Below are 24,256 nucleotides of genomic sequence, written 5' to 3'. Positions count from 1 at the left end.
CCCAAACACTGCTCAATTATATCACAAGGACACTTGTTCAACTATGTTCATAGCAGCGTTATTTGTAATAGCCGGAAGCTGGAAACAACCTAGATTCCCTCATCAGAAGAATGGATAAAGAAAATGTGGTACATTTTATAATGGAGTATTACTCAGCTGTTAAAAGCAATGACCTCCTGAAATTCATAGACAAATGTATGGAATGAGGAAAAACAATCCTGAGTGATGTAACCCAGACTCAGAAAGACATAGTATATACTCACTCATAAGTGGATATTATGTGTGAAGGAAAGGATAACCATAATATAATCCATAGCTGCAGTGAAGCTAGGTAACCAGGAGGACCCTAAAAGGGAGGAACACATGGATTTCCCTGGGAAGGGGAGTTAGATGGGATATCCTAGGTAAACTGGTGGCAAGGGGGGGTCATAAAGGGAAGGGAGGATGAAAACATGAGGGAAAGGGATGGCTGGGGAAAGGGATGGAGTGGAAGAGCAGCAAAAGAGATATTTTGATAGAGAGAGCCACTATGGGATTAAGGAGAAACCTGGTGCTTGGGAAATTCCCAAACATCCACAAGGATAACCCCAGCTAAGATTCCTAGCAATAGTGAAGAGGTTACTCAAACTGGTCTTCCCCTGTAATCAGATTGATGAATACTCCAATACCATGTAGCCTTCATTCAGTAATTGATAGAACCAAATGCTTAAATCCACAACCAAGCACCACGTCAAGATCCAGGGAATCCAGTCCAAGAAAAGGAGGAGAGAATATATGAGTAAGGGAGGACAAGATCATGTGGAGAAATCTACAGTGACAGCTGAACCAAGCTAGTAGAAGCTCATGAATTCTAGACAGACAGCTGTGGAGACTCCAGGGGACAGAACTAGTTCCTACATGTGTGGGGGACAGTTGTGAAGCTTGGATTATCTGAGGGGCCCCTAGAAGTAGAACCAGGATCTATCCCTTGTGCATGAGCTAGTTTGCTGTAGCCGATTCCCTATGATGGCATGCCATGATCAACCTTAATGCAGGGTGAGGGGCTTGGTCCTGCCCCAACTTAGTGTGATAGACTTTGTTGACTCCCCTTATCTGTTGAGAAGAGTGGATGGGGAGGTGATATGGGGAGAGGGGAGGAGAGTGGGAGGAGGGTTGGGAGGGAGAATTGTGGCTGGGATATAAAATGAAATTTTAAAAATGAATAAATAGATTAAGAGAAGAAGGTAGGAAAATGGGTGACTTGTTCACGAAACTAAGCAGCATTTGATGAATAAAACAACTTACTTATGTACTTACCAGTTTCCTTGCAAAATGTGTCATAACACCCTGAGTTACACAGTGTGCTATTCACAATGACGTGCAATAGTGTGACCAGCAAGTCTAGCCCATTGTTGCATCAGAGCCCAGTTCAAAGAATTTGTCATCCGTCATCTCCTTGAAAAGGGGGTGAGTAGATTTTTCATGTTTCTCCCTTACCAGAAATTGATAAAAAAGAGAAGAAATACAATGAGCAGTATCCATAGCAAGAGATAATTATAAAGAATCTGCCCATTTTTTAATTCAAAGCATCTTGAGCACTTATGAGTGACAGATATCAGTGGGCATTAGGGCTGGAATTAAGAATGTAGCAGACACTGCAGTCAGTACTGCCTTGTATTTTATTAGACAATGTATAAAACAAGACACAAATCAAGTACTATTAGTTTTCAAATTTATTACCATAAGTATAGATGTACCTGATGTGTACTGAATTTCTCCAAGGTACAAAACACTATGATTGGAATGGGGTATGCTGAGATAGAATATATTCAGGGGTTGTCTTGGTGGATCTGAATGCCTAGTGGACAAAGAAAACTCTTTTCTAACAACATGACAGATATTTGCTGTGTGAATCCTAAGGTTAGGTTTACAATGCTGAATTGGAGAGACTGGACAGTGTTAATAAAATACACAGTCTTAATGTAATATATTCTATACCATAGAAATATTGAACACAGTACATTAATGATAGTAGATTAGAAATGAGTATCTGTGGATAAAAAAGTTAATTTTTCAAAATAGTGGGAGAAATAATGAGGCTTCTCTTTACTTCAACATACTGAAATATATATCAGTGAGTAAATATTTTCAGTGGTCCTTAGGAAACAATTTTTTCCTGATGCTTAAGCTTTTTTGTTATTTATTTAAAAGGAACTCATTTTCCCTTGTAAACAAATAATTCTCCACTGAATATAGCATGCTATTAATTATAAGACATACTTCTATCTACCGAAAAGAAAAAAATTAAAAGCCCTGCCCACTATAATAATAGTGCATCAATATTCAGGAAGCCTATTATGAGCTGAGAAATGTTGCTGAGGTTTTCTTGTCCAGCCAGGTCCTGCCACCCTTATCCCAAAATGAACACACACAGAGACTCTGTATTAATTATTAAGCTGTAGGCTAATGCTAGGGCTTCTTATTGGCTAGCTCTGTATTAATTACTAACCTATTTTGATTAATTTAAATATTTCCACGAGGTCTTATCTTACTGGGGAAGGGACAAGACTTGTTACTCCTTCCTCCACTACATGGCATCTCTTTACTGCCTACCTTTCCCAGAATTCTCCTTGTATTCTAGTCACTCCCATCTTCCTGCCTCTTTTAGCCAAACAGTGTTTTATTCCCCCATCAGAGAAGTGTTAGTAGGTGAGAAGTGTGAAACTCAGGGATGTTAGATAGTTGGAAGGAAACAGTTAAGGTTCTAATATACAAGAAGCAAAGGGAAACTTTCTTCTCTCTACCAGATTATATTGTGGTTATTCACTCTTAATGTAAGATTGTGTTGCATATATTTTGATGATGAAAAAATGTTAGTCATTAATAGGGCAGCATTGCTATTGTACAATGGATCCTGCAGTTTTTGATACTCTCTCTCTCTGTGGGTCTCTGTCTGTCTCTTTGTCTCTCTCTCTCTCTCTCTCTCTCTCTCTCTCTCTCTCTCTCATGCGTGTGTGTGTGTGTGTGTGTGTGTGTGTGTGTGTGTGTGTGTGTGTGTGTGTGTTTGAAGTAGGACAAAAGGTTTAAAGGTTAGAGATACCATTTTAACAAATGAGTTCTTAGGACTGATTCTAACCATAGAATGAAAGAAAAGGTTATACAAGTCAGAGGTGACAGAGGAAAGTAGTTATGAATATGGATGTGCTTCCCTCCTCTTTTCATATCTTGGAGAAAACTCCAAGCCTATTTATCAAATGTAGCAGCACAATGAAGTAAAATGTCTCTGGTAGCAGGAATCATTCTTCATATAGTTGCAAGCATGGATTTTCTCACTGACAATTTCATGAGCAAGAAATATGTATCATGTCATGTATATGTGTTATGTCATCATATAAATTAAATTAATATAATACTAGTCATATGTATTGTATTTTGTTTCTTATTGAATATTCAGCATCTTCCACGTTGGACCAGATGCTCACTTTTCTTTGGTAAAGATAGGATTCCTCCATTGGCTGAGTGATAGAAAACCAAGTGGCTGCCTAGTCAGTCTACTCTCTATTGTGCTTTAAATAATGAGCTCATGATGGTAACTAATCACTTGTATATAACTCATTGCAAAATTGTATTGATATGCTTTTTGAGGTTAAGCAATAAAACTCCATTTTTTAAGGTTTCTCTCTTGTATTCTACACATGGCCTATCTTCTAGAAGAGGCTCACAGAACTGAAATACCCTAGTTAAGGTCATACATGCCAATGCATTTTTCTCATTAGTTTCATAAGGAAATATCCACACAATGCACTCTCAGGAATATTTCTACTACAGTTAAGAAAGCTTTCCAACACACAAGCATCAATGCCTCATAAGGCATAGTCTAGAAGGGATTATTTTATTCTTTCTCTTGGGTTTCATTTTGACAACTCAGGGGCTTCCTTTCCAATAGTAGAAAGGACATTTGTATCATAGTAAGTGGGGGGTCTAGTTATATCTGTCATTAATTAACATGCTTTGTTTGTTCCTCATAGGTGACATGTTTGTGTATAAAGGGTGTCAAGGAAGGATTGAGGTCCAAGGAATATTACTAAGACAGTTAGGACATATTCTACTTCCTGTGTTTTTACAGGGAAAACTTGAACTAAAGGAGAAATAGTGGGAAAGTTGAGTCTTCTGAATATGTGAATCTGGGTTTTTAAAGACAGATTTACAGTGTATTACACTACCCTAGACTAAGGGACATAGTCAATGATGGATGAAAATGAACAATTAGATTTTAGAATTAGTTTATATTTGAAGTTTCTAGAGTTTGACACAATTTCTTTTTCAATTGTGTAAGATTTTTTTATTATTATATTTAACAGTTCTTTTTCTATTCCACTATCTTCATTGTATAGCATTATATAAGTTAAAATAGTCCTTTGACATTTTATGGGTTTCCTTTTATTATTATTATTATTTCTTTTTATTTAAATTAAAAAATCTTATTTTACATACCAGTCCCAGTTCACTCTCCCTTCCCTCCTCCCACTCCCTCCACCATCTCCCTATCCCAGACCCCATCCACTCCTCAAAGAAGGTGAGGCCTCCCATAGGGAATCATAAATTGGCATAATTTTCTAAATGTGTGGTTGAGATTAATAGAGTAGGAGATGATTCACTTTGAAAAGATAGACATTAATTTTTTCTTTAAATTGATTGACTCTGTGTGTCATATGCCCCCTTTCTCTCTCTCTCTAACTCTCTCTCTCTCTCTCTCTCTCTCTCTCTCTCTCTCTCTGTGTGTGTGTGTGTGTGTGTGTGTGTGTGTGTGTGTGTGTACATGACTGTCTGCATGTGGAGAATAAACAGGACTTGCATGCGCTACTATGACTTTGTACTTTATTCCCTTGGGATAAAGTCTGTTGCTGAACATGTAGGTAGACTGGTGGCCAAAAAGCCCCAGGGAGTCTCTAGAAAGGAGTATCTGGTCCACTGTTGTCTGCTCTTCTGCAGTTTAGTTTTAGATAAGCTTGATTTGAGGCACTTATGGCATATTTTGGGGGTGTCAACTAAGACACTGGTCCACTGACATTTAACCTAGTTTTATTAATCAGAAACTTAAAGTAAACTTGCCTTTTTGAAGACATTGCTTTGAGAGCTTTACAACAAAACTTTGAGTAAGTATGATTACCCCTATTTTATACATTTTTGATAATTGCTATAGTTATCTTTTATGGGATCTGATAAGAATCTATGATGTGGTTGATTTAATTCAATCATGCAAGAGAAATGCAATTATCTTGTATTTATTCTATGATTTATTTACTTTTTGTGTGTACAAGTGTTGACCTACATATTTTTATGTGTATCAGATATAATGATCATGTATGGCCAGAAGGCAGCAAGTTCCCTAGAACTGGAGATACAGATGCTTATGAGTTACCATATGAGTGCTGGGAAGCAAACCCCATTCCTTTAGTAGAGCAATAATTGATAGCCTTGTGTCTTTATTTTACATAGTAGCAAATGCTGATTTGGTGTCTGTGTATTCTGCCTGCATCATGTATCTTTTTCTTTTCTTCAGAAACTGCTGATTGACCTTTTAATCAGAACAATGAAGGGATACACTCTGTCCCTAGGAGTGATGACAGAACATCATTTTGTAGCAGGACTGGGATTTACAGGTTGGAAAAAGGAATTTGAGGAATGAGAAGATTCCTTCTGTAGGTCAGTTCTGCCAAAGTCTCAAAGTGGTAAATACAATGGAGGTTGGTATATTTGAAGGGACAGTAGCGCACTCAACAGAGCATGTGGCTCTGCAGGCCTCGTCCTTCTTCCCCATTCTATCTGTCTTGCTAAAAAGTGTTCCTAAAGCTAGCCACCAAGGTCCATATCCTTATTTGGTCATTTCCTCTTCCGGAGGCTGACTAACAAAGTCCAGCAATCAGAAGCCCCCTCTGGTTCAACTAATTAACATACTCAACTAAAATTAAATACCTCATCCTAACACGGGGTTTCCCCTTTACCTTTATAAACCACCATTTGCCTATGTGTCATATCTATCTGGTTATTCTCTATCTCATGTCTGTCTGGTTCTTCTCTATCTGGAGGCAGCCCTTTGTTCCTCCAGGACAAGTACTCTTTTCTCCTTTCCTTTGTCCCCTTCCCCTTCTTCCTCAACCCATATCTCCTTTACCACTACCACATAGACCATTCTAACACAGATCTTCTCCTCTTAAAATGTAACCCTCAAAGTCATTTACTGGTGTTATCTGCCTGACTCAGAAAGCAGCCACTTTAAGTTTTCTTCCCTGCTTAATAAAGGATTTCTGTGGAAACAGATGCTTGGGTGGGCTTTGTGCTTAATCCAGGGTCCAGGAGGTAGTCCCTACTGTACAGGAGTCTCCTTCAATATTTATCTTATCAGAAGTTTCTAGGACCAAAAATGATCCAGGAGAAATCACATAGCTTTCTAAGCATAAGCATTCTAAATATGAGTTTCTATAGGGAGAAAGAAAGAGAAAAAAAAAAAGAGAGAAAATGTTTTCAGTTTTACAGGTCAGAATGTAAGATTTGGAAAACAAAGTCATTTGAGAATTGTCACCTAATCATAAGTCATGAGCCATAGACCTGACCTGAGGATATGTAATTCTGATCCCTTCTGCTCTACTCATGGTGTTTCCCCAGAACCTTTCAATTAGCTTCCTATGTGGGCATTTCTTCACCGGCAGTGTCACATGTAGAATTATGTACTGTTCTCTGACATTCATATGTTGAAGTCTTCATCTCCCATTGCCTCATCCTGTGACTTCGATTTAATGAGATAATTAAAATAATGTTCTATGGTTCTGCCTTAGTACAGTATAAGCAATATTACTTTTAAAACTGCACTTGCGGCATGCAGCAGGTGGCCATGTTGGAGTGGTGGAGGCAGCACAGAGGTGCGTCCTGGGTCCCGGCGGCGGGCTGGTTTGTGGATACCAAGGCAGATCTGCAGTGCCTGATGCCATAAGCATGGTAGTGCACCATGTGGAGGAGAAAGCTGTACACTCCTGGTCACGAATTTCCACAGCAGGGAAGAAAGCCCTGAAAGAGCCACTGCTTGTGTTTAATCCTAGGAGCCAGGATCTCAGTGCCACAGAAGCCCAGCTTGTGGCCTTCCTACAGGGCCTGCGAGATGATGGCTTCCAGGGGACCATTCTGTGAAGTGGTGATGTCTATGGCTTTAGTTCATGCACAGCCACCGCCCCCCAGCCAGACAAAGCTACAAGCTCGTAACACCAACCCATCTGCCACATCTCTTCCATCCAGGGCTCCCCAAAGTGCTGTGTTGCAACCTGCAATCCAGCCACACTGCTCCCGTGCCACTGTTTGGCAGGCTGACTAAGGGGTCCACACCGGCCCTCGCCAAGCATGCTACCACTAACTTGCTGCTGAGCTCTCTGAAGCAATCAAATGCCAGCCACACCAGTGGTACAACAGTAGGCTTCCCTGCCCACCTCTACCCAGGTGTCTACCCTGACATACGACTGTCTGTGGTCCTTGAAGCACTGGTTCCACTCAAGATTCCTTGCTTGGGTATTAAGAACAGGGCACAATCACTGCTGCTGTCACTTGCAAACTCTACCCTGAAACTGAGAAAGGTTCGGGGAACCCACAGTCCAAAGCATCCCAGAAAATAACAAGCAAAGGCATCAAATGCCTGAGTAGGAAAGGCCCTGGGGCTGATCAACAAGGCACTGGGCCCCGGAGCAGTGGCCTACGTGTGAAAGGGTACTCTGCCTTGGGCACCAAAACAGTGCGGGCCAAGGCATCTCGAACACTGACCAAAGCTGCTCATGCCCACGCCAGCCTAACTCGAACCCAGAACAAGTCAGTAAGGGTCAGGGCCAAGACAACAAAGACCAAGCCCAGGGCAACAGGAGCCAAATCCAAGGCCACTGTAGTAAGGGACAAGGCTAAAGCCAAGGTGGTCAAGGACAAGCCAAGGCCAAAGCAGCTCAGACCAAGTACAAGGGAAGGCCAAAAGGATCTGTTCAGAGTAGAACTGGAAGGACAAGCCTGAAAAGTGGCTCTGAGTCTGTGGGGAAGAAGAGGAAGAAGGCTGAGGAGGTAAAGGGTCTTCCTCCTAAGAAGAGAGCACAGTTTGTGCTCCAGTCTTCTAAGGCAAGGCTGCGGCCTAGAGCAAAACCACGAAAGTCCCAGACTATAATGGAGCACAGAAAATTCTCAGAAGATGAGGTTCTACAGTGGGCCCAGCAGATCCTCCGTGTGAACCTCTCTCCAGTAGTATGGCTCCAGCCATTGCTACCATCTTGATTCCATACTCAGCATCCTGAGTCATCCTTGGCAGCAGTGCTTGGGAAAACAGTTGGGCTGTCCATGTGACCAGTATCACAGTGTGCTATGCTCGTGGACTCTGCAGCTTTCCAGACTCTGGGTACCTCCAGGACCCCTGTGGTCACCATCCTCTTTTCAGAAGCTGAGGATTTGGGGTTGGGTGGGTAGCGGTCTGGGTGTTCTCATGGCTCAATATACTGTGACTTGTTCTTCTAGTTGTACATCCAATGTTCCATCTATCATGTTTTATATCTTTCCACAAAAAAAAAAGAAGCAGGGGGCCGGGCATTGGTGGCACACACCTTTAATCCCAGCACTCAGGAAGCAGAGACAGGTGGATCTCTGTGAGTTAGAGGCCAGCCTGGTCTCTAGAGCGAGTGCCAGGATAGGCTCCAAAGCTACACAGAGAAACCCTGCCTCGAAAAACAAAACAAAACAAAAAGAAGCAGGGCCTGGGGAGACATGTCAGTAAAGTGTTTTATGTGCCAGAAGACCTGCAGACTGCTAGCACCCTCATAAAAACTGGATGCTTTGCATGTACCTCTAACTCCTGCACTGAGGTAGGGGCAGAGAAGACTAGATCTCAGGAACTCACTGGCCACTCAGTCTAGTCAATGAATGAGCAGTCAATTAGAGACCCTGGCTCCAAAATTGCAGTGGGGTCTTCTGAGTTTTACCCTCAGCTCACTAGCCAACTCTTATTCTTGGGAATGCATTCCCCTTTGTAATAAACTGTGTCTGTTCCTTTCTCTAACAGTAATAATAATAGTTATAATTAATAATTAATAGTAGCAGAAGAATGGAGACAAACAAGGAAGTCATCCAACAGTGAACTCTGGTACACACACACACACACACACACACACACACACACACACACTTGCAAGTGTACACAGAGAGTACACACACATGAAGTATTCATCCCCCCCATGAATAAGCAGGTACACATACACAGGTGCGTACACATATACCCAACCAAGAAAAGATCAGGACACAGACACACCCCACAACATCATTTTTCTGGCTTCCACCCTTCAGAATTGTGAGAAAATAAGTTTCTGTAGTTTGTAACACCCAGTGCAGTACTGTGCCGTCAGATACCTAGAAGTCTAGCTTGACCACTAGTGAAAACAAAACAGGAATGTGGACGTTGCTCCAGGCACATATACTGGCTTCATGAGTATCTGGTTACTTTCTGCGTTCCCCAAGCCCAGAGGTCAGATGACTTCCTGGGATGAAAGCCAGCTTCCTCTTGCTGTTCCTCCACAGGCTGGTCGGCAAACGCCTTCTTCCTGTTCTTTCCTTAGTCTTCTATCTAGCCTCCTGAGATAGGGTAGATACATTCTAGAGAAAGAAAGAAAAAAAAAAAAAAGTGAGAATGCTAAGGTTGCCACTCTCACTTCCTCTCACCCTTAGCCCAGAACATTTTTTAATATAGTTCTTTCAGAGGGGCACCCGCCCAGAGAGAAGAGGCCGGTGCCCCAGGGACTCTGCCTTGCCAACGGCTACAGTTAGTTCATCATGCTTTCTCACGGCCTCGGCTGGTTGCAGAAAATGCCAGGATGATGCCTTCTTTCTGCCTGGCTGGGACACTGATGATGGCATTGTTCCTCTCCTCCCTGAGACCTGAAAGCTTGGATCCCTGTGTGGAGGTATGTGTCTCGACCAGCTCCTTTCCTGTTAGCCTCCCTTGTTTCTCAAAACTCTCCCTATGTCGGAGCTTCCTGCTGTGTGTTCTGATTTGTTTATTTTGCACACAGGAGTTAAACTAACCAAAAACTTGAGAAGCTGTGAGGACAAAGAGACTCTGTGTTAGCAGGGCAGCAACAGGCAGCCAGTCAGTGTCTTGTTCTGTTTAGACTTCCGAGCCATGATTATTAAAGACTTGAAATTAGTAAAACTAAGGATATTGTTTCTGTGACTTGGCTGAGTGACAGCCAAGAAGTTACTGAACCTTTCTGAGGCCAGTTTTCACACTGTAAAAGAATTACAGTGCTCACAGGGGGATTGGAGAAGGCTAGTAATAGCAGGCCTTTCTGTTGGTACTGTGGACACTCAGCTTTCAGAAGTCATTCCTTTCCTTTCCTACTCAGGTAAAGGTGGCTGTCATTTCTGTCTCTTAAGTAGCATCTGTGTATGATGGAGTGGTCGATCAGCAGGTTCAGTCAGTTGCTGACAAGCCTGACTACCTGAGTCAATCTTCAAGCCCCACATGGTGGAAGCAGAGAATCTACTTCATTCTCTGAGTTCCAAGTGTCTGCCCTGACAGTTGTGTGCATGCATGAAAGTGGACACACACACACACACACACACACACACACACACACGCACGCACGCACGCACGCACGCACGCACGCACGCACGCGCACACACACACATGTTAATAACTGTAATTTTTTTCCAAATGAAAGAATTTTCTGAGAATTTTAAATTCTACCACTAATTTTAGAAAATAATGAAATGGGAGGGAGGGAAGGGGAAAGACAAACGGGAGGAAGATAAAGACAGAGAGACAGAGAATGAGATAGACAGAGACAACAGAAAGAGGCAGAGAACAATGTAAAACATCAGCTAAGGCAGTAATTCCCTTCTTGGTGAAACAATGACTAGTGAGTAATATGATTCATGACTAATTCTTATTTTCTCACTGCACAGACCACACAATTATCTCAGAAGCTCACAATAGAGCTGAACAAACAGGGAAATAATTTAGGGCGAGGCAGGCTCAGAAGCTCAAGACAGGTATTACAAGTTGGAGTCACGGTGTTGACCTGGAAAAAATATTATAGCATAACAAAGACTAACTCCTTGCTATCTCGGTATCTTGTCTTCTGATTCCTTAGTTATGCTGACAGAGATAGAGTTTCCAATCAGTTTCATACTGAGAAAAAATCCTGTGGTATATACTGTACTCTGGAAACCCCCATAGTCAGCCTGTTTCTTCCATAAGCTCATGTCTCAGTTCCATGGGCCTTGTCTCCAGGGATTATGACTGGTTCCCTAATTTGCTGTCCTTTCTGTAACCACACTTTCATCTCTATTTGTTTTCACCGGGCCAGAGGACTGGATTTATCAAATTACTCCTTTACCATTTTTAATAACTCTTTAGTGCCTCCAAGGCTGTTTTTCCTACAGAGTAGTTTCACTGCTTGTCCTACCCACACAACCCCTCCCCTAGATCAGAGCTGTCTTATGATAAAATTTTGGGATCTGCTTATATAGTTTAAAATGTTCCTGGTGGTCAAACTGAAAAAAAATGAGTGAAGTTATTTTTAGTGATATATATTATATAATCAAATATAGTCCAACTATTAAGAAGATAGTTTATGTTCCATTTTTGCTACAGAATATTAGAAAGTCAGCAATATTTTATGTTTACTACAAAATTTGATTTATACTACACACATGGTTCATGTTCAACAGTTGTCTGTGACATATAGCCACAGACAGAATGTAGGACTTTGATTTCAGGATTTAATGTTTCACTTTCACTTTATGTAGATCTCTGTAAAAGGGTCTCCCCAGGGTGTTTTTTCTTGATTCCCAGATGGAGATATCTGCCTTTGGCCTCTTTGTGTGTGTTTTCATTGATCATATCATATCATATTTTTGTCTGTTTTTAATTAGTTATCCTTCCTTTTCTGCTGGGTTTATCAATATGCCACCAGTGTCTAGATCATAGTAGGTCTTTAGTTTGTATGCAAATGAAAGAATGACTGCTGGACAATGTCTGATGCTCTTGTGTTCAGGTTGTAGCTACCCATAACTTAAGGCTCTCCTCCCTTGCCTGTTGCTAGCCAATTCATCTGAATTTGTTCCTACCCTTTACTTGCTTATGTTCTTTTCTTCTTATGATTTACATTTCTTCCCTTTTCCACATGTCAGATACTGCTCACCTTCCATGTTCTGGGTCTACAATCAGTCTCTATTACCTGTGAACCAGGCTTGCTTTGTAGGTTTTAGTCCCTTTCCTTCTCTTCTAACTGATGTTGAGTTCGATGACAACTGGAATTGTACAGCATTTATTTTTGTACTGCTCATGGCCCTTAGCAGAAAAAGCCTACCATTTGGTTTACATGGACCTCTGTTCACCAGGTATAGAATTTTCTATCATTCACTCATGCAACAAATAGCTAATGGGCATTGACAGGTCACCTTGCAACTTTCTGAGCCTTGGAGACAATGTACCAAACAAAATCATCAGAGCATCAAAGCTCATAATCCAGTTCATCAAATGAACGACATTTGGAAAATAATTATATAAGCAACACAAAGTTGCTCTGTGATTGAAACCTATGAAGGAAATAAAAGAGGGCAAGTGAAGAATTTCTTCCTGACACCTTATTCTATTAGAAGCACTCTCTTTAAGGATACTATGGTAAGTATCGTGTAAGCAGACAAATGTGAACATACATGGATAAATCCTTTATGTGCATTACCCCATCTTCTCATTTTTCCATCTTTAAAAGATGTTTTGAAGATTAACATAAAATACATAACATGTAAGTAAATTGTTGATATACAGCAAGGGATTAATAATAGCCAATGATAATTAACATTAATATTCATCACTTTAATTATAGCAAGCTTTGAGATAAGATCTGATCTCATTTAATCCTTTGAGAATTCTATTTCTTTTAAATAAGAGAAAGCAAAACTCACTGGGTTAAACAAAGAATTTTCTGGAAGAAATCATGTAATTATGAAATTAATTGGAAGGTTATGGAATAGGGTTTACAGTAAATATGAGAAAATAGATAAAACTAAGTGGGGACTATAACAGCACAAAACACTTGGCCTTGATCAATGGATTCCATGTACTCTAAGACTTCCTCTCATTCCTACACCAAGTTGCTAAAGTCAATAAGCCAAGAAAGAAAATGTAATTGTCTAAAATAGGTGGTATCTAAAAAATATCTGGATGTCTTCATTGGTACTCTCCATGTGTCTGTATATAATTAGGATATGTAATTAGAATGATAGTAATTTTACATAAAACTATGTATTTACAAAATATGTGTATTTTACATAAAACTAATTAAATTAGCTGAAGGTATTATAAAACAAACATTGTCTCATTCTCAACATTCATTAGTTTGTAGAGAGTTGAGGACTCCTGAGCTTTTTACTCTATCCATGGTAGCATGTCTTGTTGTCATGTTTAGGAAGTCATGTTAATGAGGCTTCTTTTTTTCCTTTTTAAAATTTAAATTAGAAACAATCTTGTTACATGTCAATCACAGTTCTATCTCCCTCCCCTCCTCCCCTTCCCCACAGCAACTCCCTATCCCATCCACTTTCTGCTCCTCAGGGAGGGTGAGGCCTTCCATGAGGGATTATCAAAGTCTGTCTTTATGAGTGTAGTTTCTGACATTATTAGGAGACACAATATCACAATAAACTTGTTCCCTTGGATATTATATTATATTATATTATATTCTTTCATTGCCCCGTTTTACAATGACCTCTGAGCTTTAGATGCAAGTGTTTTATTGTTAATGTATCCCTTGGAACTGGGATGCAGAATTATGCATTTTGATTGGTTTTGGTTTTCTGTAATGGTCTGTTGTATGGGAAAGAATCTTGCTGGGGAAGAGAATACTAATTGGTTACCAAATATGAAATGGTCATCCCTGAAAAGATATATATGTAATATTATACAAATTGATCAGGCTGTACTTATGTAATTATGGTATATATATATATATATATATATATATATATATATATATATATGCATGTAACAAAAACTAATGAATAAAAAGAGGAAATGGATTTGAAAGAGATCAAAGAAAGGGGTGAGGGAGGACTTCAAGGGAGGAAGGGAAATGATATAATTATAATCTCAAGAATAAATAAATAAAATGGTTAAAAAAAAGTTTCTTTGCACCCCGTGGCACAGAACATCTGTTATGAAACCGAGGATTTAAGAATTGATAGCCCTTTAATTCCTGATTCTCTTGTTCCTCATTTAATAATGTTTTTTTTTTTTGTAGTAAAAGGCTAACACTGTGAGAATTCAGGGGATACTTTTTTCCTATTGTATAGAAGAAGAGATTTTTATAAACATGAAGTGGTAGATAATGAATGGGTGATGATAGATGTGGTGTCTTACTCTTATAATATCAACACTGGTGTGGTGTGGGCAGGTAGATCAGGAGTTCAACGTCAACTATGGCTGTAAAGTAAATTTAAGTCCAGACTGGGATAAATGAGGCCCTGTTTCAAACAAAACAAAACAGAATGAATGAATGGGTAGATGGGTGTACAAGAGAAGGTTGGAGGGCATGCTTGTATACAAGTTTTGCCACCCTATTATTTGTCTTTGGGGAGGAGTGGGAAGACATGCAGTTGGAAACAGACCTTTGTTATGTGATCTTTACAGGTGGATTCTAACACTAGCTACCAATGCATGGATCGGAATCTCAACAAAATCCCTGACAACATCCCTTCTTCAGTCAAGCATTTAGATCTGAGCTTCAACCCCCTGAAGACCTTAGGAAGCCATAGCTTCTTTAATTTTCCAGAACTCAAGTTGCTGGATTTATCCAGGTAATAAATGAGTTTTAAATGCTGCACAAGGTGAGATAGTTATTTTTCTATCATTTCATTCTTGGCCAAGAAAATTTATCTTATCTAACTCAACTTCTTGCATTGATTCATTCATTACAATGTATTACTTGCTGTATATCCTCCAACAAGCTACTTTTATCACTCGGTTTCAGTATGATGCACCACTAGATAAGATCACTTAAGGACAGTTCTAGGTTTATTTTAGCTTAAACTATTCCATTAGATGTTTGTGGGCCACATACTATATGTTGTTCCCTAAGCTACAGAACAAGCATTTATAGATACATACCTCATAGTCCTACTTATTAAGTAGGATTAATATGTTCTTCAATGAGTTAATAAGTTAAAATTTTGTCTCTGATTTTATACACATAGCACTGTTACAACACATGTTAATCAACTCTGAAGCTGTGGTTTATAACAGTGACTGACAAACTATGTACAAATAAAGGCAACTATTGGAAGAGGAGCTGTCTTATCATGTGTTGGGAGAGGATGGTGACATCAGTAGGTGAAGGAGATGCCTGAAATAGTGAAAGTGAAACAGAGTGTAGAGAATAAGAAAGACACTAAATTAGGAGAAAGATGCCAAAATTCAAGAAAAACATTTGCTATTGGCAAGAAAGTGTTGCTGAGATTTATTTTGTGACCTACCAATTTTAACCATGTTCTCTGTGTAACCATAGATTTAGAACTAGCTATTGGAGCCTAGTGAGCTCAACCATTTGATGAGCAGCTAAAACCAATGACTGTCTCTCCCCTAGATTCTAAAGTTTAATAGGGAGCAAAGGATTCCATGATCTCCTCGCTGATCCATGACTTTTAATTGGTAGGTTTAGTCTTGTGGAGGTCCAATGCAGGTAACCACAGTTGCTGTGAGATCAGGTTTGCAATGGCTGTGTCATGCCGAAAGATAACCTGTCTTCTCCCTGTCATCTGGCTCTCATCTTCTTTTTGCTCCCTCTTCCTCAATGCTTTCTGATCCTCAAAGCAGGTATTATAATTGTCTGTTCAGAGGTGAGCACAGAACCATCTTATGCTCCTTCCATCTAGAACATCTAAGAAAAATCTGTATTCTCCACTGTTTACTATAAGAGCAGTGACATTTGTTAATGGGTATAAATATCATTATTTAGACAAGAGTCTGGTGCCATGCTAATTTAGTTAAACCACATTAATAACAACCATACCTCCCACCCCATAGTTATGCTAACATTTCAACACTAGACACAAGTTGCCTGGCAAGTTCATGTTATAGTTCTAGGTAATTAGCTAGATGATACCAGTAATGACTTCTCTCTCCAAGCAGCCTCTATAGCACCTTCTTGCCGAAAGCTATTTGTCAGGAGGGAGGCTTCAGCTTTACATCCGTGAATTGTAATGAGAGGGGCATCCTTGAAATTTGAAGTAGATAAAGGGCCTTCATTGTTTTTTTTTTTTTTCAATGTTTGTAAAACTACAGAAATGCTTCACATGTTTTTATTCCAAAATGCCTTGATAAAGATTAAGATTATGGTATTAAAGGTCTTCTGCGAGAAGTCATTACTGCCAAAAATTTATCAAATACTTTATGCATTATAGTCTTTACTTGGGCATTAACAGAGTATTCCAAAGGAGGAGGGAAACACCTCTGTAGCATGAGGAAGAATGGAGCCCATGTTTCTTCCAACATTTATAGCTGTGTGACCTGATGCATGTAACTTTTACCTGAGTCTCAGTTATCACTCATATTAAATGGAAATGATAAAACTTCCTGCATGACCCCCGTTGAGGGCCCTACCCTGTCTGGGGAGTGGTGGGTGCATGGGGTGGGGGGTAGGTTGGGGGTGTGGGAGGGGTGAGGGGAGGGAGAGGGAGAAGGGACTTACATGTGAAACAAGCTTGTTCCCTAACTTGAACTAATAAAAAAAAAAAGCAAAAAACTTCCTGCATGGTTAAATGTTATTATGCATTGAATGTAGTAAAATTATTTAGTGAGTTTTATAAGTTTAAAAATGCTGTTATAATCATTTCCTTAGATTTTATTTTTTAGTTTTTCCAGGGAGATTTGAAGTGAGCCAAGTTAGACTGGGGGATAGAAAAGAAGTAGAAAGAATAATTTCTTATCAATAAGAAGGGGATGTGATTTCTCACCAATGTCCTATATAATTGAACATTGATCTACAGTACAATTATGAGCTTGTCTCTCTCCTTGCTGTATATAGCATATCTTACATTATCTTGGAATAAAATTCATAATATTTCATTTGGTTTGTGAGTCTCTACTTTATCTGCAGACCCCCTCTCTTCACATCTTCATGTTAGCCTTCCTTAGTTCCCATTTCCCCCTACAGCCACAGAGACTATGTATTATGGATCCTCCTTTGGCATGCCTGATTCTTACATTGCCTTTTAGACCTGCTGATTGCTTTACTTTTATTCCTACTTATCATTAAAAATTCTGTTTAAATATCCACTGTTTGACTACCCAACCTGTCCACATCAGCCAGGCTAATCATCTCACTTTGGAGACAGTCATGCTCTATATGCTGTTCCTCTGGAGCAGTGGTTCTCAAGCTGTGGGTGATAACACCTTTGACAAACCTCTATCTCTAAAAATATTTACATTATGATTCAAAACAGTAGCAAACTTAGAGTTATGTAGTAGCAACAAAAATAATTTTATGGTTGGGGGGTGACCAAGGCATGAGGAACTGTATTAAAGTGTCATTAGAGAGGTGGAGAACCACTGCTGTAGAGAATCCTGACTAATATAGACAACATCAATGCTTGCTAAAAAAAAATCTGTTTAAATATTCTCAGAAAAGTCTGCTTTTGTCCTCTGAAGAGGGTCAATTCCTGTGATGTGAACATTCATAGCCAAATTTCCACTTCTTCCACAAAACTTACTCATGCTACCAATTGACATTTACCTGTGATAATGACAGATTTAAAATACCAGCTGTCATATATAAGTAACTTTTTGTAAATATTAATTCCATCCTTGACACTTACGTGTAATTATTTATGTCTTTGAAATTGACTTTCACTAGTCATTTATCATGACTTACAACTAACAACCATCCATATAGTCTGTACCCATTAGATGTACAATCACAGCTGTGTGGAAAGAAACACCTTAACTTAATCTAAGGTTATTACATACTCTGTCAAACAAACAGTCATTATGCACCCCAATTATTGATCTTGAATTGATTTACTTCTGATGGATTTGCTGCCCTTTCAGAATGTATTACAGTAGCCGGTATGAAAATAGGCTGAATCTGCAGAACTTCTTACCTACTGACTCCAGTGTCACATGCTTGGCTTTGTATGTTTGTCTCTTCACAATAACATGGTATATCACATCTCTTTTTATTGTGGCATTGCAGGAATTGTTATGATATTATAGTGCTTTATTAAGCAAAATTACATAATTGGTATCTCTTTTCCCCATAGGTGTGAAATTGAGACAATTGAAGACAAGGCATATCAGGGTCTACACCAGCTCACAACCTTGATACTGACAGGAAACCCTATCCAGAATTTATCCAAGGGAACTTTTTCTGGACTAGCAAATTTACAGAATCTGGTGGCTGTGGAGATAAAACTGGCTTCTCTGGACAGCCTACCTATTGGACACCTTGTAACTTTAAAGAAACTCAATGTGGCTCACAATCTTATACATTCCTTCAAGCTTCCTGAATATTTTTCCAATCTGACCAACCTAGAACACTTAGACCTTTCTAATAACTATATCCAAACAATTTACTACACAGATTTACAGACTTTACGTGAAAATCCCCAGCTCAATCTTTCTTTAGAGCTGTCTTTGAACCCAATTGACTTTATTCAACCTGGAGCCTTTCAAGGAATTAGGCTCCATGAACTGACTCTAAGAAGTAATTTTAATAGCACAAATGTAATGAAAACTTGCATTCATAACCTGGATGGTTTACAAGTGCATCGGCTGATCTTGGGAGAATTTAAAAATGAAAGGAATGTAGAAAGGTTTGACCGCTATGTCATAGAAGGACTGTGTAAGGTGACCATTGAGGAGTTCCGGTTCACATATGCAAATGAGTTTTCAGAAGATATCACTGATTTTGATTGCTTGGCAAATGTTTCTGCAATGTCTCTGGCAAATGTGTATCTAAAGCGCCTAGAAGACATTCCTAAATATTTCAAATGGCAAACCTTAGCAGTCATTAGATGTGAACTTAAGCAATTTCCACCTCTGGAACTCCCCTTTCTTAAAAGGTTGATTTTTATTACCAACAAAGGGGCTACCAGTTTTCCAGAAGTGAATCTGCCAAGCCTTACATTTCTAGATCTCAGTGGAAATGGTATGAGCTTTAGGGGTTGCTGTTCTTACACTGATTTGGGAGCAAGAAGCCTGAAACACTTAGACCTCAGCTTCAATGGTGTCATCAGCATGAGTGAAAACTTCATGGGTTTAGAACAGCTGGAATACTTGGATTTTCAGCATTCCACTTTAAAAAAGGCCACTGAATTTTCAATGTTCTTACCCCTTGAAAAACTGCTCTATCTTGACATCTCTTATACTAACACCAAAATTGATTTCAATGGCATATTTTTTGGCTTGACCAGTCTCAACACCTTAAAAATGGCTGGCAATTCTTTCAAAGACAACATCCTTTCAAATGTCTTTACAAATACTACAAACTTGACATTCCTGGATATTTCTAAATGCCAGTTACAACAAGTATCTTGGGGGGTGTTTGACACTCTCCATAGACTTGAGTTACTAAATATGAGTCACAACAATCTACTGCTTTTGGATCTATTCCATTATAAACAGCTGCATTCCCTCAAGACTCTTGATTGCAGTTTCAATCACATAGAGACCTCCAAAGGAATAATGCAACATTTCCCAAAGAGTCTAGCCTTCTTAAATCTTACTAATAATCCCTTTGCCTGTATATGTGAACATCAGAACTTCCTGCAGTGGGTCAAGGACCAGAGGTTGTTCTTAGTGAAGACTGAACAAATGACATGTGCAACACCTGTAGAGATGAAGGACTCCCTGGTGCTGGACTTTAGGAATGCCACCTGTTATGTGCAGAAGACCATCATCAGTGTGTCGGTGATCAGTGTGCTTGTGGTATCCACTATAGCATTTCTGGTCTACAAATTCTATTTCCATCTGATACTTATTGCTGGATGTAAAAAGTACAGCAGAGGAGAAAGCATCTATGATGCCTTTGTCATCTACTCCAGCCAGGATGAGGACTGGGTGAGAAATGAGTTGGTAAAGAATTTAGAAGAAGGAGTGCCCCCCTTTCAGCTGTGCCTCCACTACAGAGACTTTATTCCTGGTGTGGCCATCGCTGCCAACATCATCCAGGAAGGCTTCCACAAGAGCCGGAAGGTTATTGTTGTGGTGTCTAGACACTTTATTCAGAGTCGCTGGTGTATCTTTGAATATGAGATTGCTCAGACATGGCAGTTTCTGAGCAGCCACTCTGGCATTATCTTCATTGTCCTGGAGAAGGTGGAGAAGTCCCTGCTGAAGCAACAAGTGGAGCTGTATCGACTTCTCAGCAGGAACACCTACCTAGAGTGGGAGGACAATGCTCTGGGGAGGCACATCTTCTGGAGAAGGCTCAAAAAAGCTCTGTTGGATGGAAGAGCCTGGAATCCAGAGGGAGCAACAGAGGCAGAAAACAATCAACAAGAAACAACAACTTCCATCTGAGGAGGACAAAACATCTTGGTCTAATACTCATTCTGTTTACAAGTATTAAATATTACAGCTCACCATGGATTATGTTGTAGACAAGGGTCCCATGGTGCACAAGGTACCAAAAGGCTGGTAAACTAATGGACCTTACAAAGCAGAAAGTGATAATATTATGCTGAAACTCCATGCCTTCCAGGGGTGCTCTTTCACCAACTCAGGCAAAGAATCATAACCAAGAAAGTCAGCTCCTACTGTATCAAGCTGAAGGAAAAGAGGCTAAGCCCCAGTGAGACCAAAAAGGAGCATTAGTTATCCCTTGGCCTTTTGAGTCTATATAATATATCATGTACTATGTTTCAACTACCAACTGAACTGAATGTTTATTTACTTTCCCTTCTTACTACTTAATGCAATTTAAATTCCACTGGCTCTCTTTGTGTGTTTGATTCCAAGTTCATGTTCCATTATATGTCATTTTCTTTTTTACCTATTTCTTTAGGAAACCTGATTAATACATGCTCATGGACATCCTGGCCAATACTTAGTATGCTGTATTTATTAAATAAAAATTCCTAATATACTTTTATTTTTATAAATTCAGTTATCATTTTTCATGCCTTCTTTATATACTCATATCATAAATAAGGCTGTTAGAGATATGCTAGGAACGCCCATATTCAACTAACATTTTTCAAGCAAGTGTGTAAAGTATACTCTGTCACCTTGTCACTGAGTGTCATTCTTAAATTATTACTTACTAAGTTATGGATGTCACAGAGACAGTGTTAAAAATAATTTGGTTGATAGGATATTTTTAATCAGGGGAGTAAAGTAGAAAGGAATGCATGTACAGAAATCAGATAACTTGGTCATTTCTTCTTGATGATTCCAGATATTCACATAGCTGAGTGGCAACACAAGATGTGCTACAATTAATGTTCCTTTTCAGCAAGGATATTGTTCATTGGTCTGGGGTCCCTTCAGGGAGTCATGGAGATGTGAGGTCCTTTCCTTTCATGCTTCCCATTGCTGGACATGCTTTGTGAAATGGTGTGGACATTGGGAGTACACTTTTCTGCTTCTTGTCAGGTATCACAATATCCTGATGACATTTAGGGAGGGGAGATTTTATCATTAAGAAAACAGGGCATTTAAGAGATTCTCATAAAAGTGCATTTTAATGGCACATTCCAAGAGAGAACAGTGAAGATATTCTTAGGAGACTGCAACATTAAAAACACAATGAGCTTTCACCTTATTCCGGTCAGCATGACCACTTCATATAAAGGCATTGTGTGTGTGTGTGTGTGTGTGTGGTGTGTTTCTGTGGTTTCCATGTGTATGTGTGCTTTCACATAGCACTTCTAAAATGTTGGTTGGCTTAAACAATTATTGAGCCATTAAAAACTTTAGGTTTCTTGATAAAGGAAATGAAAATAGAACTGTTGTAAGATCTAGCAATAAAGATTTCAAAAACAAACAAACAAACAACTCATTTGGATTCCTTTGTTCATCATCACAGTATTTGTAATAGTCAAATTATAGAGACAACCCAAATGATCATTGGCAGGTTAATCCATAGAGGTAGTATGCTATATATTTGCAATGGAGTGTAATTTGACCTTGGAAAAGGAGGAATTTTTTTTTATTTGTGACTACATGGATAGAAATGGAGTTTCTTTATTCTAAGTGAAGTAAGTTAGGGACAAAAGGAACTGGAATTCTTGGAATTTCTAATGAGCTGAACAAGGATAGGAAGAAATGATAAAACAATATAAGAGGGAGACGAAAGAAAGCCAAACCTAGGATTAGCTCTGTATGAATTATTTTAAATAATTTTGCTTGAAAAAGACTCAAATGGTGGTATGTGGTTATTAATATTAATTAGGATGCCTTAAATTTTTGTAGTTCCTGTTAACGTGAAACATAGCCATGCAATTATTAGTCTCTTGCTAGTCAGATGAGGTAGCAGATCAAGAATTAATCTCTCCGTTTTCCTCATATAAAACCTGAAGTTCAATGCAGTAAAGGTCTTGTCAATCAGTTAGATAGCACACAAGAGGCAAGGCCCCAGCCTGGTTCTCCTCCCCGCTCAGGGAAAGTACTGTGTACTCTAGCTCATTGCTTCCTGCTTCAAGCTGGCAAAACAAGAAGTGAAACCCCGCAGTTCTCTATGTGGTTAGTGCCAGTCAGGGTTTTTCAACTTAAACCATGAATCATTAAGCAAATACATATGCATGCATGCATTATGCATGGAGTGGTTTATTTATAACATCTCTTTCCATAAAGAGCTTGGGGGAGCTTCTAACAAAGTATACATGAGCAGTAAGGTAAACCAGAAGTAGGAAATATGGATAGAAGAAAGAAATGAAAGACATGGGTAGTTTGGGCAGTTTATACCAAGTGTTATTCCAGAGAGATCTGGAATTTTGGGAAGTATGACTTCCTGAAATCGTTTTCAGAGTTTACCAGCTGTGTGATTTGGGCTTCACTTGTCTGAGAGCTAGGAACTTTATAAATAATATGAATATCAGTATATTAATTTTAGGTCATTGCAAAATAAATATATATATTTAATATAAGGGATTTACTCAGGGGTATTCAGAGAGAAGCACTGAGTGGTCTTCTCAATGACAACATTTTGATCACAGTTGTTTTCACAGCTTGCAGGAGCATAGTTTTTCCTGTGACTAAAGTAGATAGTTTCTTTTTTACTTGGCTTCTGCTAATATGTGTTACCTGACTCTAGCTTCCTCTTAGACTCTACAGCCCTTTGAGAAATCATTAGTGGGTTCCTGGAAAGTCATGACTGGACTTTTGAGAGTCCAGAGAAGTGTTCCTGTGTATTTTTGTGGGACTGAGGGCCACATCTTACCACTACCTTGGCTTCTCTGATGTTGGGCACTATGCCTGACAAAGCAGACAAAAAATGCCTGTTCATGTGAAGAACAAGTGGATCATGAATGCATTTTCTCTGTGTGTGATGTACCTTGTCCTCTGTACCTCCCAGTTAAGACCCTAAAGTCCTATAGACCTTAGCTGTAGATTTCGTTTTCACAGCTTTGAAATTTTCTATCTGTCACTTGAATGGGTATTCTTATTTGTTTGCTTGACAAAATTTGGTTTTCCAAAATTTTAAAGGTCGGAGAAGAGGAGGTCTCTAACAATAGTTTTCTCTCTTCGATACTTTAAAGTCCTGTTCTCCTAATTCATGTATGATATCTGAGTAAAATTCTCATGCCATACCAATTTAATGAATACTCCCAATATTGCATTATGGACTTAAGGCTTTAAAATTTTTATTAACATATCCAAAGCACACAAGGCATTAAATGGCAGAATTAGAAATCCAACTGACTATATCAAATGGTTTCTCTATGTTTCCTTTCTGTTTCGGGGCCAGATTTGAGTGCTACTATTCCCTGTTTTATTTACTTGTGATATACTGTATTCAGAATGCAAAAGTAGAACCTGGTTATAAAGTTTGTATCAGAGGATAAGTGGTAGGCTAAAAGAGGCACGAAAACGGGAGCTGGGGAATATGAAGGCAGTATTTGAAGTTAACAATTTCCTCTGATAACTATGATCTGTCTCCACAATTCAGTTCACTTTTCTGATAGAATAAACTTCTTTCCATAAAGCTTCTACTTATGCTAATGCATCCATCCAAACAACCAGGCTAATAGGTCCAGCTGTTTCTGT

The 24,256-nt window shown here is 39.2% G+C and overlaps 1 protein-coding gene and 1 pseudogene across 1 annotated transcript; both read left to right on the top strand.

The window, feature by feature from the left end:
* The window catches only part of LOC100771224, a 106,517-nt pseudogene extending 98,081 nt beyond the window's left edge, over nt 1-8,436 (top strand).
* A 1,175-nt stretch (nt 8,437-9,611) lies between these two features.
* On the top strand, nt 9,612-21,150 carry Tlr4 (toll like receptor 4). The gene is given in 3 exon segments (NM_001246762.1): nt 9,612-9,950; nt 14,684-14,850; nt 18,310-21,150. Coding segments are annotated over 3 exon segments (2,517 nt in total). The 5' UTR covers nt 9,612-9,860; the 3' UTR covers nt 20,570-21,150.
* Nucleotides 21,151-24,256: the final 3,106 nt, after the last annotated feature.

Source organism: Cricetulus griseus, chromosome 2 (genome assembly GCF_003668045.3).
Source record: "Cricetulus griseus strain 17A/GY chromosome 2, alternate assembly CriGri-PICRH-1.0, whole genome shotgun sequence".
Classification (NCBI taxonomy): domain Eukaryota; kingdom Metazoa; phylum Chordata; class Mammalia; order Rodentia; family Cricetidae; genus Cricetulus; species Cricetulus griseus.
This window is presented reverse-complemented; position numbering and strand designations above follow the sequence as displayed.